Genomic DNA, 19,651 nt, shown 5'->3' with positions numbered 1-19,651 from the left:
CATCAGACCTCCAGAGCACTCCACGTGCAGGTATCCACGACCCCAGTGAGCAGCATCACAACATCTGCCCTTCTCTTGCCTTGTCCCAGGTACAGAGGGCAATGCCCGATTTACAAGGGTTAACAGTGAGGCAGCCTTTGAGTAACGATGAGAGTGGGAACAGATGAACTGCGGAAGGGCTAGAAATGAGGGTGACAGGACTGTTCTTCGGAAGGCCAAGTAACAGTCTTAACTTTTTTTTTTTTTTTAAAGATTTTATTTATTTATTTGAGAGAGAGAGAATGAGAGAGAGAGAGCACATGAGAGGGGGGAGGGTCAGAGGGAGAAGCAGACTCCCCGCCGAGCAGGGAGCCCGATGCGGGACTCGATCCCGGGACTCCAGGATCATGACCTGAGCCGAAGGCAGTTGCCCAACCAACTGAGCCACCCAGGCGCCCAACAGTCTTAACTTCTTTGTATTTCCCCTCTTGACCCTCTTCAACACACGGCTAAAATTAACTCAGTGTCACCGCACCTGTAGGGTTGCTCTCACAAACGGCTTCAGTGGGCCTCTCCCTGGGCTTGCTAGTGACCCGCGGTTGTCCTCGTGCTGTCCCTGCCAGTTCTGTTCCCGCAGCGGTTCCCTCCACGGTTTGGTGTTGGTTATTGGTGCAAACCAGCAGATACCAGGGCCATGATGCTTGGGCAGGTTTTCCTTAGGACCAGACTTTACATTTTTCACGGGAACAAACCATGAAACCCCTATGGGAAATATTTTTAATAAAGAAAAAAGATTTTTCATTCTTCTCATCAAAGACATGTGTGTAATATAGGCTCTCAGGGGACTCAGCTGTCAGAGGCCACCAGGATGCCCCGGAGTTTGCTAAACTGCAGGCATGACTGTAATTACAGTGCTAGATACTTTGAAAATGTGCCAAGGTAGTGCTCGGGGAAATGGGGTCAACATAGAGTTATTTAGAAATAAAGAATCTTAGCATTGCAACAGACTTGAAATTCATTAGTTCTTTGGCTATAAAACTGGAATTAGAAACTGACCTTCACAGCAACTGTGCCTGTTCTTCCTTAACTTTTTATCCCCAAGATAGCTGGCGAGAAGTCTTTTCTCTTCTATTTTTTCTTCTGACCAAGAAGTCACATCACTGTCCTCTTCTATTCTAGCCTCGCTAGAACTTGGAGTTGGGAAAGTCATCCCAACATCTCGAGTGTGTTTTCTGACACCGTTCACAATCTCCAAGTTACCTGAGGAAAAAGATCCACAGATATCCTGGGAGTAGCACAGATATCCTGGGAGTAGCCTTGAGACTTAGTTAGCATGTGTATTCAGTTCAGTAAATGAAAACTGTAAGCCTTCGAAAATGCAGGCTACTGCCTCCTCTGTGTGGTGTGGAGGGGTGTGAGAGAGAGAGACAGAGGCGGTGAGGGAGAGAGAGAGAGGGAGGGAAGAAGAAAGAAAGAAGGTTTTTATTTCTAAGTCAATTTAGATATTAAAGGGAAAAAAACAACTAACATGGATTCAATGGGTAAAAGATTTCAGTTGTTTTTTTTTTAAAGATTTTATTTATTTATTTGACAGAGAGAGAGAGAATAAGTAGGGGGAGTGGGAGACGGAGAAGCAGGCTCCCTGCGGACTCGACCCCAGGACCCTGGGATCATGACCTGAGCTGAGGGCAGATGCTTAACTAACTGACCCACCCAGGGGCCCCAGGATTTCAGTTCTGATCCCAAGTGAGAAAGATAGTTAATGCTTATAGTCCTGTCAGTCAACCAGGTAAGGAAGAGGTTGACAGATACAAAGACAAGACTTGAGGGGGGAAAAATCAAGGGCGACATTTATTTTTGTTATATAAAATCAAAAGAGGGGCGCCTGGGTGGCTCAGTTGGTTAAGCGACTGCCTTCGGCTCAGGTCATGATCCTGGAGTCCCGGGATCGAGTCCTGCATCGGGCTCCCTGCTCGGCAGGGAGCCTGCTTCTCCCTCTGGCCCTCCCCCCTCTCATGTGCTCTCTCTCATTCTCTCTCTCTCAAATAAATAAATAAAATCTTTAAAAAAAAAAAAATAAAATAAAATCAAAAGATAGAGAAAAATGTAAGTGAAAAGCCCCCTTCACACTCCTGTTCTCCATTCAGTTTGTAACCCCAGAATTTTTTGCACACATTCAAGCAACTATCTTCCTTTATTTTTAAAGTATTTTGCTTTTTCTTTTTAATTATCAATGTTGGAGATCTTGTCATATTAGTAGAGAGATTTTCCTCACCCTATGTTTCATTATATGGATGTACAATAATTTATTTAAGCATTTGGCTATTGATGGGTATCTAAGTTGATTTAAATTTTACTTATAGTACAATGGAATATTACTCAGCCATTAGAAAGGATGAATACCCAACTTTTACATCAACATGGATGCGGCTGGAGGAGATTATGCTAAGTGATATAAGTCAAGCAGAGAAAGTCAATTATCATATGGTTTCACTTATTTGTGGAACATAAGGAATAGCATGGAGGACATTAGGAGAAGGAAGGTAAAAATGAAAGGAGGGAAACTGGAGGGGAAGACGAACCATGAAAGACTATGGACTCCTAGAAACAAACTGAACGTTTTGTGGGGGGGGATGGGGTAGCCCGGTGTCGGGTATTAAGGAGGGCATGTATTGCACGGAGCACTGGGTGTTGTACGCAAACGATGAATCATGGAGCACTACATCAAAAACTAATGATGTACTGTATGGTGACTAACATAACATAATAAAATTAAAATTAATTTTGGCTATAATAAACACTACTTCAATGATTAATTCTGTACACTTGTCATTTTGCACATATGCACAACATATCTATAGGCTAAATTCCAAAAGTAAAAGTGCCAGGTCAAAGTAATTTTGATTGAAACTGCCAAATTGCTTGTCTTAGGGATTGTATTTCCAACCTGAATGTATGACAGCACCTAGTTCTTCTCACTTGTGCCCACAAACTTATTACCAGACCTAGATTTCTGCCAGTCTGATAGGTGAAAAATGGCATTTGAGTATAGTTTTAATCTTCATTTTATTGTGAGGTTGAGTATCTTAACATATGTTAAAGATCTACTTGTATTTCAATGGAAATGTTTAAATTCAGGTAACTTACCTGCTTGTATGCTCTTGTTTAACATTTGTACATTTTGCTTGCTGCCAAGGGTAGAGCTTGAGCTACAGAAACTACTGGTAGAAGATGAAACAGAATCAGAAGAAATCACATGGTTTGCCACCTGGAAAACCAAAAGAGACCCTGTTATTACCTGCAGTCAATGGCACAGTCATCTACAGGGTAAGAAAACATACAAGCCACCAAAAGCCCTTTCTCATTTGATTCCAGTTGTTGAGATCAAGTTGCCAGAAAGCTTGTGACAATGGGAACATGCTCCCGCACCGTTTATAACAGGGAGGGGAAAGCTGCTGTGGTTGGATAAGGGCCTGAGCTGTTTTAAGAAGGGAAGACATGTTGGCTAACTGAACATAATAAAAACAAACAATGACTCTGAAAACTCAAAAAAATAAAAAGAAAAAGAAGGGAAGACATCAAGACTGGGTATGTTCACAGCGCTTGAAAAAACTCTGAAGAAGGTGTTAGCCAAAGATTAGGCTGGTGGGTCTTCAGAATGAAATTCTAAAATTTTGATGAGAGATAAAGAGGGCTAGGAATGACTAAAGAGGGTGGGGAGCTGCAGAGGGTGCTCTCTAGTAAGATCAGACTCAGATACTTATACACAGGTAAATACAAAGAGCTAAAAGTCCCCATGAAAAGTCCCAAATGACTGGAGTATTGCAAAAATTATTAAAGAACCCAAAAAGGCCTTTATAATTATGTTCAGAGCGACAAGGGCAAAGAAGGGCAACCTCATGGATTGAAGTTGATGGTAGAATGTTAGTGAATGACAAAAAGATGACCAAAATGTATAAAACAGTGTTTTTTTGTTTTTTTTTTTAAGATTTTATTTGACAGAGAGAGACACAGCGAGAGAGGGAACACAAGCAGGGGGTGTGGGAGAGGGAGAAGCAGGCTTCCCGCTGAGCAGGGAGCCCAATGCAGGGCTCGATCCCAGAACCCTGGGATCATGACCTGAGCCGAAGGCAGATGCTTAACAACTGAGCCACCCAGGCGCCCCTAAAACAGTGTTTCTTAAACTTGTTCATCACAACAATCTCCTGGGGGAATGGGTCCTAACCCAGAACAATGAGGTAGCGTCTCCAGGGGAGGGGCCTGGGCATTTATATTTTTCATAAATGCCAGGTACTTGTCTACTTAAGCAAGTTTGGTAAAGGTGAACTGAAGGCCAGGTTAGGAAAGGAAACTGAGAATGTCTGCTCCCTGAACTAATAAACTATATTCCAGGGCCCTTAGGAAATTGAAACAGTTTCTTTTAGAAACTTGAAACAGAGGAGCGATGTTAGATATCTGGGGACAAGAAATGTTTTAATTTTCATGGGGCGCCTGGGTGGCTCAGTCCTTAAGCGTCTGCCTTCGGCTCGGGTCATGATCCCAGGGTCCTGGGATCGAGCCCTGCATCGGGCTCCCTGCTCCATGGGAAGTCTGCTTCTCCCTCTCCCACTCCCCCTGCTTGTGTTCCCTCTCTCACTGTGTCTCTCTCTGTCAAATAAATAAAATCTTAAAAAAAAAAGAAAAGAAATGTTTTAATTTTCAAAAAGATAAGCATTGCAAACTGGTGGATTTAACAATGATGACATGTAAAATTCTAGAACGGATCACCAATCTAATAATTTGCAAGCATTTGGAGGTCAAAGAAAAGATGAGCACATTTCAGCTAGTGCTCAGGAAAGCAGGCAGAATGAGCCCTGCCAGGTTAGCCTGTTTTTTTTTTCTAGTAGATATGGTCACTAACTGGTAAGCCAAAAGAATGTGGAGTCGAGTACAAGTAGATTTCAATAAAATGACAAAACTTGTCGTGACATCTTTGAGGGCAAGATGGAGTTATGTGGGTTAAATGATAAAATAAGTTGGTAGAACCAGAACTGGTTGAACGACTCTTTTTTTTTTTTTTAAGATTTTATTATTTATTTGAGAGAGAGAGGGACAGAGCACAAGCAGGGGGAGCAGCAGAAAGAGAGGGAGAAGCAGGCTCCCCGCGAGCAGGGAGCCCGATGTGGGGCTCGATCCCAGGACCCTGGGATCATGACCTGAGCCGAAGGCAGACGCTTAACCGACTGAGCCACCCAGGCCGCAAAGGTTATTATTAACACAGAGAGGCTTTTAATGAATGTTTTCCTTGATTCAACAGCAAGTATTTACTAAGTACCTATCGCGTCCAGTTACTTGGTTAGCTCTGGCTATTCCTTCTTAACATTTTATATATATGTCTTGGAGATAGGGGGAGCAGGTGATTTCTTGTATGATGCATATCTGGGAGGGCCTAAATGACTGTCAAGATCCAAAATAATAAACAGGAATGATGCCAAATCAAACGCGGGGTAATTGTAAAGCCCTACACATTGGGCAGGAGGAATGGCAACAACTTTGATACAATAGAAAAAGCTCTGTGTCTGGAGTCTGAAGACATCCTCCCTTTACTAGCTGTCTCTACTTGAGAGCACTTGCATTTCTGAAAGTACAGAAGTGTAAGAACAAATGATTTAGGTTATAAACTGCAAAAAACTAACATAAAACGAAGAGACTACTGTGATGTTAAAAAACCCAAAATGTATGAGGATAGAAAGGGTGGTGAGGAAGATAGGCCTGACTGGCAATATCCTTATACCTTCTCTGCAGCTGTAAGAGGAGAAAGCATGTTAGGTACTGAAAGGGACTAACTTTCAGGCTAGATTGTTAAGTATAAAAAGCAAAGCTGGGGCGCCTGGGTGGCTCAGTTGGTTAAGCGACTGCCTTCGGCTCGGGTCGTGATCTCAGGGTCCTGGGATCGGGCCCCGCATCGGGCTCCCTGCTTGGCGGGAGGCCTGCTTCTCCCTCTCCCGCTCCCCCTGCTTGTGTTCCCTCTCTCACTGTCTCTGTCAAATAAATAAAGTCTTAAAAAAAAAAAAAAAAAAGCAAAGCTGCCAGGTTTGTGAGAAAAAGAAAACATATGCAGGTATTTGCTTTTTTATGGATAAAATACCTGTGCAAGAAAAGAACCCAGATTGGAAAGGAAGAAGTACAACTGTTTTTATTTGCAAATGACATGATCCTGTCCATAGACTATACTAAGGAATCCATAAAGAAGTATTAGAACTAGTAAATTTAGCCAGATTGCGGATATAAAATCAAGAAGATGAAAAAATATCAATTGTATTTTTTTTTTAAGATTTTATTTATTTGCGAGTGAGAGAGAAGAGAGAGTGCGTGCAAGAGCAGGAGGTAGGGGGAGAGGGAGAAACAGACTCCCTGCTGAGCATGGAGCCTGACTGACCCAGGACCCTGAGATCATGACCTGAGCCGAAAGCAAGAGTCAGACGCTTAACCGACTGAGCCACCCAGGTGCCCCCCCAAAAATCAATTGTATTTCTATATTCTAGCAGTAAACAATCTGAAAATAAAATTAAGGCAACAATTCTATTCATAACAGCATCAAAAAGAATGAAATAATTAGGAATAAATTTAACAACAGGAGTGCAAGGCTTGCACACTGAAAACTACAAAACACTGGTGGGAGAAATTAAAGATCTGAATAAATACTGAGATATTCCACGTAGGTAATTTTAAAAATGGGCTTAAGGGGTGCCTGGGTGGCTCAGTCAGTTAAACGTCTGACTCTTGATTTCGGCTCAGGTCAATTCTCAAGAGTCCTGGGATCGATCCCCATGTAAGGCTCTGCGCTGGCCGTGGAGTCTGCTTAAGATTCTCTCTCTCCATCTCCCTCTGAACCTACCCCCTGCCCTCTCTTAAAAAAAAAAAAGGATGAATTCTATGGTATACAAATTATACTTCAATAAAGCTGTTTTAAAAATCTCTGTGAAGGGGTGCCTGAGTGGCTCAGTCGTTTAGCGTCTGCCTTCGGCTCAGGTCATAGTCCCAGGGTCCTGGGATCGAGCCCCACATCGGGCTCCCTGCTTGGTGGGAAGCTTGCTTCTCTCCCGCTCCCCCTGCTTGTGTTCCCTCTCTTGCTATGTCTCTGTCAAATAAATAAAATCTTTAAAAAAAAAGAAAAAAAAAATCTGTGAAGACGTGCAGGAACTAGTAACACTGAGTAGCTCTAGAATAGACAGCTACGTGCCTGGGGCGCAGAAGTGGGGAGGACACTATCAAATACTCTTTTATACATTTAAAATTTTGTACCATGTAATTGAATTCCAGTTTAAGAAGTGAAAATAAAACAAAAACATACAGAAAAGAGTGTAGCTATAGAGGTTTCATGGCTCTGCTGAGCTCAACAGAAGTAAAATATATGTTAGGCCAAAGAAATGTTCTAGCCACAGAAAGGAAGGTGATATATCTGCTCTGTCAACATGTTCTCATCATCTGAAGCAAAACATGCTTAGTTCAAAGAGACATGTTTAAAAATAAGATATCAGCAAACTTAAGAGACCCAGGAAAGCTGCCAATTTATAGGAAATGGGAGTAGAAAGCATGATCTGCGAAAAATTGTTCAGAGTGAAGACCTGAGAGGAAACACCTCTGGGAAGAAAGCGGGAACCCAAGAAGAACACTGGACCTATTTCCTGTGCCTTTTGGAAGCAGAGCTGGGAACACAGCCAGGAGTGCAATAATTGCAGATTTTGGATCTCTAGAAGATAAGACCTTCGATAATGGAGTCTTAGACACCTGAATGAGCTGCCCATGCGCACTGAGGGAGTGGTGGAGCTCTCTGCAAGCAGAGGCTCGAGTGCCTCGTGGTGCAGATGCAGCAGAAATGATGGTCCCTTCCAAGCCCGAGTCTCCTGAACATCCCAAGGGTACAACCAGTCATGGTATGCACCACTGGGTGTGAAATACACATGTTTACATATGAGTCAAGGAGGAGCCTTGGTGTGTGTTTCTGTTTCTAGTTCAAATCTTTAGGATTAATTCCTGCCTATAAAAAGTCAAACATTTAAAAATAGAGAATAGTCTAAAAATAAATAATCTCACAATAAAATATATTTAGTTAGACCTCTAGGACGGTGAAAAAAACCAAAGGACAGACAAAGACAAGTGTTTTCAAGGATGTGCAGAAGCTGGAGCCCTCACAGACTGCTGGTGAATGCAAAATGGTGACAGTACTTTGGGTAACAGTGCAGCAGTTCCTCAAATGGTTAAATGTAGAGTTACCATATGCTCCAGCATATATCCGCTCCCAGGCATATGCCCAAAGAAATGAGAACATACATCCACACAAAACTTGTAATGAATGTTCCCAGCAGCCTTGTTAATAATAGCCAAAAAGTAGAAGAAATCCAAATGTCCGTTTACTGCTGAGTGGATAAATAAACTATGTAATGGAATATAATTTGGCAATAAAAAGGAAAGAATACACTGCTACAAAGTAGATGAACCTTGAAGACATTAAGTGAAAGAAGCCAGTCACAAAAGATCACATATCATAGGATTCCATGTATACGAAATGTCCAGAAGAAGCAAATCTATTGAAACAGAAAGTAGATTAGTAACCACAGCCAGGGGCTGGGGCAGGGGTGAGAGGTTGGGAGAAGTGCGGAATGACTTTGCTAGTGCGTACAGGGTGTTCTTAGCAGGTGTGGAAAATGTTTTACAATTAGATTGGGGTGATGGTTGCACAAGTCTGTGAATAATACTAAAACCCACTGAACTGTACTTTAGGTGAATTTTATGGTATGTGAAAAATCTCAAAAAAGCTGTAAAAATGTATTTATTTATTATGCAAACCAAAATAATGTAGATTATGAAGCCTTATTTGGAGAACAAGGCTGATGTTCTGTGGTCCTCTATCTCCTGTTAACTGATATAAGAACAACGGAAGGGGACTAACAGTGTCATTTTCATATAATAAAGCGTGAACAATCCCAACAAAAACGTGGGCACTGGATGTTGTCGGGATGATGTAGCACTACCCACACTGTGATGAAGGCCATGATGACAGCCATAGAGTCACAACAATCTTCGTAACGCACAGGGCCTCACTGTGTCTGACAATCTGTGCTGATGACCCCCCAAGAGACAGCACATCAGTTTTGCTGAATTCCTTTATGGATGCTGTTGGTAAACCAAAACAGTTACTCTCCTTAGTCCATGGGAGAGTCCCAGGCGATCTCATCATCCCTTAGGGCCTGGGTGTGAATCAGCTCACTCAGTCCTCTGCAATGAGGCTTATATGAAAAGATTTAAGTGACTACGAATCAACTGACATTATCAGCCATCATGGTTTCAAGTTTTCTGTTGCACAGTCTTGGAAGAAGACAGATGCTGGCTGGCTGGCTGCCTGCTTCTGTTTTAATTTCTATTATTATGAGTGCAAACTCACCTGCTGATGCCTTATTCCACAATGCGAAAAGAAAGAAAATAAACTCCTACCATCTCAGAGATATATCGGGCTTTTTCAGTACTTTTTAGTTTAATTAAAATCTAGGTGAGATTCAATTCCCACATTTATTGATCAGAGATACCTTCAAATAGACCCCACCCCCCAAAAGCTTTTCAATTAAAAAATTACTTTTTCAGGTAGAAATTGAGCTTAGGAAAATATATCCAATAAAGGAGAAAGGCCACGTTTTCTTACATGACCCTATATAGCTATTCTTCATATAGGAAATGTGTTATTACCACCTTCTGCCACTCAGATGCCCGCTGGGAGATGCTTTTCTTTCAGAGGAATGGGTTTATGCTGGCTCATTTATAACCACTGAAATTTAGGACCAGAGATACACACTGATAAGACAGTGTCAAAATAAGAACTATAGTCTATGGCACCAAAGGACAGTCTTTTCTTGTGAAGAGTTTTTAGATATATGCAGATCACATGTCAACTGTAGTTTCAATAAAATTTTGATATAGATTTAATTCCCAAAACACAAAATTTTGATATAGATTGTATGGACAGTATTCCTTTGATATAGATTTTGATATAGATTTATTGATCAGAAACCTGATTCTATCAAACATTTTTATATCAAAAACGATATAGATTAAAGCTTGCAGAAGCTCAGGTGGTAACTGTTATTCACCTTTAAAGAATCAGAACTGGGTATTTTTTTCTGCAAGTCTGGTAGATGAGAACTATGAAAAATCCTCCTCAGAACATTAAAAAGGCATTGTGCCTGCATAATAGGTCCTCAGAAAATTTCTTTTGTTAATCTTCAGACTGGAAGACTTATTTCAATTATTACCTTACTGAACTTGTTCAAATATGCCATTTATTTAGGGCTATACATTTCTCTCCAAATATAGATTTAGTCACATCCCATAAGTTTTGGGTATGTGCCTTTACTGTCTTTAATGAAAAAAAAAAAAAAGTGTAGTTTCAATTTTTGGTCCTTCTATAACCCAAAAGTTTAGAATGAGGATTTTAAAAATTTTATCTACCTAATGAAAAAAAATATATAGTTGTTAAATTCCAACTTTATTGCATTGTGGTTAGAAAATATAAGCTTAGTTATAAATCTTCTACTTTGGGGTTTTGTCAACATTTTGCCTAAGTACAATTATTTTTGTAAATATTCCATGGGCACTTGGAACAAGTGTGGATGCTGTGTTTTTGGAATGAAGTTTTAGGTAGATATTTTAAATCAATCTTATTAATATTGCTAGCAAAATCTTTCATATCTTTTATCTGCTACATGTTAAAATCTGAAAAAATCAATTAAAGTAGCTTACTCTTGTACTTATCACATTCTATATTATAAGTGCATCTGGAAGAACGGAAAATGAATGCATTCTGGTTGAAAGCACAGCAGTAATTTTGGAAGTCTCTAAAAGACTCTTCCCTCCTTTTGACATTACAGTGGGGATAGGATAGATAAGATTCTCAAGACAAATAACATTTAACTAAAAATGAAAAAAAAAGGGGGGGTACCTAGGTGGCACAGTGGGTTAAGTGTCCGACTCTTGATTTAGGCTCAGGTCATCTCAGGGTCGTGAGACGAGCCCCGCATGGGGCTCTGCACTGGGCATGGAGCCTGCTTAAGATTCTCTTTCCCTCTTCATCTGCACCCCACCTCCCCCGCTTGCACGCATGTGCACACTCTCTCTCTACAACCAACCAACCCTTGGTATAGAAATTTGTATTTCTAATCTTCTGGCCAAACTAGAAATTATTGGCAGAAAGTGGAAATATAGGAATTTCCATGCACTGCAGTTAGGATACAGACTGGAAAGCAATTTGGTACGAATGTAGGAAATTTATATAGCTTATGATCCAAGAATTGCACTTCTGGGTATATATGACAAAAACAGTTTCACACAGATCCAATGAGGGGTATGGACAAGGGTGTGCACTCCCATTGTTTGTGGTGATGGGAGCTGCCAGCAACCTGGGTGCCTACTACAGGGAAAGTACACTGGTGAACTGGTAGATGCACTCAGTGGAGTACTATATGACGATCAGAAACCTGATTCTCTATATATGTCTAGCGATGGAGATAGATGTTAAAAACACAATGCCTACTGAAAATAAGAAAAAAACGGATGTACCTTTTATATAAATGGAAAACACAGGCACACATACAGAATACACATTTTGTAAGAACTCTTGTAAGCCAAAAGATTTTTACATAACAAGACCAGTTGCCTATGGAAAAGTAGGAATGAGGATGCAATGTGGGGATAAAATTTTAAAGAGAGGCCATGAACCTAGGAGTACATTTAACTCAACCCTCAGCACCTGAAGTTAAAATTTTTTTGTTGTTGTTTTATCTTGGCATAGAAACTGTGTATAATACTTTTCTACTCTTATTCTTTCACTCTACTTCTAGAAGGATTTATTATGACTATATTGGAGATACAAACAGGTATTTTAGGCAGAAACTAGAACACCATGAAAAGCTTGAGAATCTCCCTTTCCAGCTTATAATTAACATTGTGTTTGATCAGTCTGGCTTATCTCACTTTTTTATTAATGTCAAACAAAAACAACTTTAATGGTATCTTTTTAGAAAACACATGCTTCTTGTAAAAAAAAAATCAAAAGACACAACATTATAAAGGAAAAAAATTATAAACCCATAATTTTAAGATAATTTGTTAATATTTGTTCCAGTCAATATACACAGATGTATATATGACATATATGGTTTACATCTTGCTTTTTATCTCTTAACATATAATGACACTTATCTTTCAGGTTCCAAGATACTGCTTTTGACTATTGTTTCTTTCCATATAGGAGTGTGATTATAACGACTGATATGAAATCAGCTTGTTTTATAAACATCTAAGAATCACTGGTAAACACTTACTAAATATTACTAAAGCTCTCATTTTATTCTCTCATGGAGGCCCCTTTGTTTGGTAGTTATGTGTTGTGCATTTGCCCAGCTGCTGGAAACATGGTATTTAGCTAGATTAGAACATGGACCTAATGAAATATATCCAAGATCAGCAGCAGGTGTGTGAATCATAAAATATACACCTGGAAGCTCACTGGTGAAAATGTTAATCATGACTATTTCAGGATGATGAGAATTATGGGTGATTTCCAAGGTCTTTGTATTATCTGAACTCTTTATATTTAGTAAGCTTTTTACCTTTATGCTCAAAAGAAATATTTTTGACAAAAAAGAACATTTTTGACAAAATATAGGGTGATAAAGAGAAGGATGTAAAGTGGTAGGAACATCAACAGAAACTATCCTGACAGGCAAGTCCTCCACACTCTGTGATGAGGAAAGACATAAGCATGGTTCTAGTTGAGAGGAAGGAGCCTATAGAAAAGGAAGAAACTGAATATAAGAGAGAGACAGAGAAACACTGAGAAAATAGATGAATGGATTTTAGAAAATACGACAGCACACAGATAGGCTTAATGAACCTCTTTTCCATAACTGAAAGATATGAACAAAAAGTGAAAAGAATATTCAGAATCTAGGGAAAAGACTCAACTCAAACCACAAAATTCCAGAAACACTGGGGAAAAAAACAGACCAAATTTAAGGAGCCATCACAAAGCTCTTCCAACACAAAGGATCATGCAGAAGGGTAAGAGAAGAGTCAATTAAATTCAAAATACTGCACTGATATCTCAGAGAAGGACTGAGGCAATAAGTGGCTCAGAAGAAAGGAAAATATCCTAACTGGAGACATGTTCTTAGTGAAAAAAAATAGCACCTTCTGCCATAGCCAGAATGATTTACTATATACCCTCTTTTGGCCAAGAAGTCAGAAAAAGATCTCGGAAATAATTGCTTCAGTCTAAATATCTTAGTTGCATTACTAACATTTGCTAGAAAAAAATAAGGCCCTAGCTATATCATTGCCTACATGACAATGCCATGAAAGCAGTTACCAGCTGACCCTAAAATAGTACAATAACAAAACTCCAAGGACATGTCCCACAGAATTAGATAGTTTCCTTATTTCCACACTTGATAAGGTGGCCACAGTTTCTGACTTTTGTAACAATGGCAAAGAAAAATGTCACCTACTGTAGCTAGGCAGAGTCCTAGAATTATCTTCCTGCCTTTCCCAAACTCTGAGGGGAAAAAGAAATATAAGAAATACACAATTAGCCTTCCAGTTCATGTCCTGGGAAGAGAATTCAAAGCAATATCTTGCAAACAGGTGATAAAACAGTATAGAGAATTCAACCACGTTCGTTGTGGGTAAATAAATGGTTTCCACAGAATTGTTCAGAGACAATCTGAAAACAAAAGACAAAAATATATGTAAATATTTTATAGCATTAAAGCAGAAAGGGAAAAAAAAAGAAAATTTATTTTGCACGAAGGTTTACCCATTTCAGCCAATAAATAATTTGTACTCTCACTCTAGAGAAAATTAAAAAAGAATATAGACCTAATGAAATAGATCCAAGATAAACTAAGATAATAGAAGATTAAAACAGTTGACAAAATTAACACAATTCGTCAAAAAATTAATTAGTATCTCCTCTGTGTTGGAGAACCAAGGGCAGTCACTAAAGAAAAAAAACTGAAGACAAAATAGTAGTATACCACTGTAATAGAAAACAGACGTTTTATAAAAAAATAAAGAAAACTTAGCCAGTGGGGGTAGATTACAAATTGAAAAAGTCTCTTAAAATGCAAAGCAGAAACATGAATAGACATATTTCCAAAGAAGACTTATGGACAGCCAACAGACACATGAAAAGACACATGTTGCCATTTGCAACATCACTGATCATTAGGGAAATGCAAATCAAAACTACAATGAGAGATCACCCCACACCTATCAGAATGGCTAAAAACAACACAAGAAATAATAGGTGGTGAAGATGCAGAGAAAGGGGAACCCTCCTGCACTCTTGGTGGGAATGCAAACTGATGCAGCCACTGTGGAAAACAGTATGAAGGCTCCTCAAAAAGTTAAAAAAGAACTACCCTAAGATCCAGTAATTGCACTATTTACCCCCCAAAATAGAAAAATACTAATTCAAAAGGATATATGCACCTTGATGTTTATAGCAGCATTATTAACAAGAGCCAAAATATGGAAACAGCCCAAGTGTCCACTGACTGAAGAATGGATAAAGATGTGGTGTGTGTGTGTGTGTGTGCGTGCGTGTGTATACACACATATATATATATAACAGAATATTATTTAACCATGAAAAATAATGAAATCTTGCCATTTGCAATGACATGGATGGAGCTAGAGAGTATTATGCTAAATGAAATAAGTCAGTCAGAGAAAGACAAATACCATATGATCTCAATTCACATGTGGAATTTAAGAAACAAAACGAGCAAAGGGAAAAGAAAAAGAGAGGTAAACCAAGAAACAGACTCTATACAAACTATATAGAAACTATAGAGAACAAACTGATGGCTACCAGAGGGGAGGTGGGCAGGGAGGGGGGGATGGGTGAAATAGGTGATGGGGATGAAACAGGGCACTTGCTTTGATGAGCACTGGGTGATGTATGGAAGTGCTGAATCACTATATTGTATACCTGAAACTAATATTACACTGTATGTTAACTGGAATTTAAATAAAAACTAAAAAAAAAAAGAATATATAAAGAAATATAACTCAGTAATAAAATGACAACCCAATTTTAAAACCCAAATAATCCTTTTAAAGATCTGAATAGACATTTCTCTAAAGAAGATATAAAGATATACAAGTGGCCAATAAGTATAAGAAAAGATGTTCAAAAATCAATAGTCATTAGGGAAATGCAAATTAAAACCACAATGAGATACCATTTCATAGTCATTAGGATGGTTATAATCAAAGGACAGACAATAACAAATGTTGACAAGGATATAGAGAAATTGGATTGGAATATGATCCTGGTGGGAATGTAAAATGGTGCAGCCACTCAAAAGGTTAAACCGGGAGCTACCATATGGTCCAACAATTCTATTACTGGGTATATACCTAAGAACATTGAAAAAATATGTCCACACAATAGTTGCATATTAGGGCGCCTGGGTGGCTCAATTGGTTAGGCATCTGCCCTCGGCTCAGGTCATGATCCCAGGGTCCTGGGATTGAGTCCTGCATCGCATTGGGCTCCCTGAGCAGGGAGCCTGCTTCTCCCTCTGCCCCTCCTCCTGCTTCTGCTTTCTCTCTCTCTCTCTCAAATAAATAAATAAAATCTTAAAAAAAACTTGTATATTAATGCTTATAGCAGCATTTTTCATAACGGTAAAAAATCAGAAACAATCTAAATGTCCATCAACTCATGAATAAACAAAATGTTGTATATGTATACGGAATATTATTCACTTGTAAGAAGCAGTGAGTATTGATTCATGCAACAAAATGGATGAACCTTGAAAATATTTAGTGAAAGAAGCCAGATACAAAAGGCCATATATTGCATGATTCATTTATATGAAATGTACTGAAAAGGCAAATCCAGAGACAGAAAGTAGATTAATGGCTGCAGAGTGGGGAGAGGTAGGAGGGGCCGACAAATGATTGTTAATGGACATAGGGTTTCTTTTTGGTGTGACAAATATACTCTGGACTTAGTGGTGATGGTTGTTGTACAGCCTTCAAGGAATATACTAAAAAGCAATGAACTATATATTTGAAAGAGTAAATTGCATAGTATGTGAATTTTATTTAAAAAATTAATAGAGATTGACCAATACTGAGACATACTATGGGAAAGTAACTTACATTAAAAAATATGACAAGAATCCAGGAATGAAAATCCAGGACACCACAGGGAAAAATACATCAGGGTTGCCTCTGATATAGAAACATTAAATGCTTGTGCCCAGAAAAAGGGAGTAAAATTGACAGAATTTTGAATTAAGGATTATTATCCAGAAGTTTTATATCCAACCAAGTTGTTGCTCTTACATAAAGATAAGAGAAAGATAGTCTCAAGGTGTAAGAACTGAAGAGATGCACACTCCTGAATAACTGTTTAAAAATCTAGCCAAATGGGGGCGCCTGGGTGGCTCAGTTGTTAAGCGTCTGCCTTCAGCTCAGGTCATGATCCCAGGGTCCTGCGATCGATCGAGCCCTGCATCGGGCTCCCTGCTCTGCTGGAAGCCGGCTTCTCCCTCTCCCACTCCCCCTGCTTGTGTTCCCTCTCTCACTGTGTCTCTCTCTGTCAAATAAATTAATAAAATCTTAAATAAATAAATAAATAAATAAATAAATAAAAATCTAGCCAAATAGAATTATTCAAACTAACAGACTCATAAATAGTTATATGAAAAGGCCCTGGTATTTTAAAACTTAACTAATATAAAATGGTGATTTTGCTTACGATATGGAAATAATATGTTATAATTCTTGAAAATAAAGCTAGTCAACATAGTAGTAATATTACAATAATGAACTAAGACAAAATTCACAAAATACTGGTAGGTTGGGGGGGAAGTATGTGTGTGTGTTAGTGGGTGGGAAGAAATTGGACAAGTACAACCAGTTTCTTAAGTTTTCATATGGTGGAGTCAATAGATACTGTTTTATATCTGAGGGTGATGAGAAAGTGGTTTAAGCATAGTATTTAATGAGATTACATGGCTGCCAAGTTATCAGAAAAACAATTCAACAGACACTGAACTCTAGGAAACTGAGGGTTGCTGGAGGGGAGGTGGATGGGGGGGAAGGGATTACTTGGTGATGGGCATTAAGGAGGGCACCTGATGTAATGAGCACTGGGTGTTATATGCAACTGATGAATACTAAATTCTACCTCTGAAACTAATGAAAAAAAAAAAAGAAAAACAATTCAACTCAAAGAAAATCATACAACAATGAACAAAAGAAGACTGGAAACAGTAGGAAATCATTAAAAACGATAAAATACCCTAAATAACCGAAACAATTTTGAAAAAGAACAAAGCTTAAGGACTCACACGTCTTGATTTCAAAACATATTACAGTACAGTATGGTACAGCAATGTAACAGTACTGGCATAAAAACAGACAAATACTTCAATGGACTAGAACAGCCTAGAAAGAAATCCTCATGTGTATGGTCAAATGATCTATCGTCAAAGGATCTTTGACTCTTAATACCAAGACTACTCAAAGGGGAAATTTCTCTTCAACAAATGGTGTGGGGAAAACTAGATATCCATTTGCAAAGAATGAAGTTGAACCTTACTTTACACCATCTGGAAAAATTAACTCAAAATGGACTGAAGCCCTAAACATAAGATCTAAAACCGTAAAACTCTTAGAAGAACACATATGGGAAAAGTTTCATGGCACTGGACTTGGTAATGATTTCTTGGATATGTCAGCCAAAATTACAGGCAACAAAAGTAAAAACAGACTACAGGGACTACATTAATATTAAATACATCAAAGGACAATCAATAAAGTAAAAAGGGAGGAAAAACTTATAAATTATATATCTGATAAGGGGTTAATATCCAGAATATACAAAGAACTACAACTCAATGATCAAAAAAAAGTAACCTGATTCAAGAATAGGCAAAGGACTTGAATAGACATTTCTCCAACAATGATGTACAAATGGCCAACAAGCATATGAAAAGACATCCAACATTATTAATCATCAGAAATGCAAATCAAAAACAATGAAATACCACTGCATACCCACAAGGATGGCTACTACCAAACAATGACAACAACAGCAACAACAATAAAAACAACCAGGAAATAAGTGTTGGCAAGGATATGGAGAAACTGAAACTCTCGTGAACTGTTTGGTGGGACTATAAAATGGTGTAGCTACTGTGGAAAAGTATGGTGGTTCCTCAAAAAATTAAAAATAGAATTACCATATGATCCAACCATTCCACTTGTAGATATATGTCCTAAAGAATTGAAAGCAAGGTCTTGAAGACATATTTGCATGACCATGCTCACAGCAGCATTATTCACAATAACCAAGAGGTGGAAGCAACCAAAATGTCCACTGAGGGATGAATGGATAAACAAAATGTGGTCTATACATACAATGAAATATTATTCAGCCTTAAAAAGTAGGAAAATCCTGTCACATGGTACAATATAGATGAATCTTGAAGACATTATGCTAAGTAAAGTAAGCCTGTTACTAAAAGACAATACTCTATGATTCCACTTACATGAAGTTATCTAAAATCAAGTAAAACCAGGGGCTCAGGGCAGAGGGAAAGGGGGAGTTGCTGTTTAATGGGTATAGATTTTCCATATTATAATATGAAAAAGTTCTGGAGATCTGTTTCATGACAATGTGAATATATTTAACACTACTGAATTTTACATTTAAAAATGGTTAAGATGATAAATTTTTTGTCATGTTTTTTTTTAACCACATTAAAAAGTTCACTTGCCTCAGTCTGAAATGGAATTTTGCATAATAAACATATCAGAACAGGAAAAAATAATAAGGATATTAAAATTTAAACCAAACATATTTATTATAACCTCACAGTTAAGTAGAATAAATTCACCCCAGAAGAAAAATGCTCAAATTTCATTGGGGGAAAAAAGTTAAATTTAACTAGATGCTACTTAGACTTGAGCAAAGTGACCAGAAAGGCTAAAAGTAGAAGGATAGGCAAAGAGAAACTGTGCAAATGTAAAGTTTTAAAAATTGCACTGAAGTGGAATCAAAGACAAAACATTAAAAATGGAAAATAAAACTTACTTTGTATGATTTATGGTATAATTCACAGTGAATAAAAAAGTATCATGAATGTTTATGTGCCAGACATAAAAATAAATATACATATAGGCCTTTAACTGCCACAAAGATAAATCAACCTTCAAATATACTTTTTTTAAAAAAAACTTCTTTGCCATCTCCCATTTATTTACCATCAATATTTTAAGCTTGTGTGTCTAGCCAACTCTTGTGCATGACAACACTGTAGCTTTTTTAAAGTAAGCTCTACACCCAATGTGGGGCTTGAACTCACAACCCCAAGATCAAGAGTCGCATGCTCTGCCGACTGAGCCAGCCAGGCACCCCTAACTACACTCTTTGAAGTCCTTAACAGACGAAGGAAAGCAATATTTGGGAAAAATATAATTAATAAAAGTGAATTACTGGGTATAATTGGAATGTCATACTCTATATGGAGACTCTACCTCCCTTATAATACCCTTGGAGTACTTGTTCATACATTAAGCCACAAAGAAAATCTCTATAATATCCTTAAAACAGAAA

General features: G+C 38.3%; 1 protein-coding gene across 1 annotated transcript in view; it reads right to left on the bottom strand.

The window, feature by feature from the left end:
- Positions 1-19,651, bottom strand: part of ALMS1 (ALMS1 centrosome and basal body associated protein) — a 180,857-nt gene that overhangs the window by 6,512 nt on the left and 154,694 nt on the right. Inside the window, exons 17-19 of the mRNA XM_081797285.1 lie at positions 3,127-3,247; positions 1,036-1,239; positions 515-741 (exon numbers count right to left, since the gene is read on the bottom strand). Of these exons, the coding sequence (XP_081653411.1) occupies positions 515-741; positions 1,036-1,239; positions 3,127-3,247 (552 nt within the window). The remainder of the gene's footprint in view (positions 1-514; positions 742-1,035; positions 1,240-3,126; positions 3,248-19,651) is intronic.

The sequence above is a fragment of the Leptonychotes weddellii genome, chromosome 10 (assembly GCF_054177405.1).
Source record: "Leptonychotes weddellii isolate Sample4059 chromosome 10, ASM5417740v2, whole genome shotgun sequence".
In the NCBI taxonomy this organism is placed as follows: Eukaryota; Metazoa; Chordata; class Mammalia; order Carnivora; family Phocidae; genus Leptonychotes; species Leptonychotes weddellii.
This window is presented reverse-complemented; position numbering and strand designations above follow the sequence as displayed.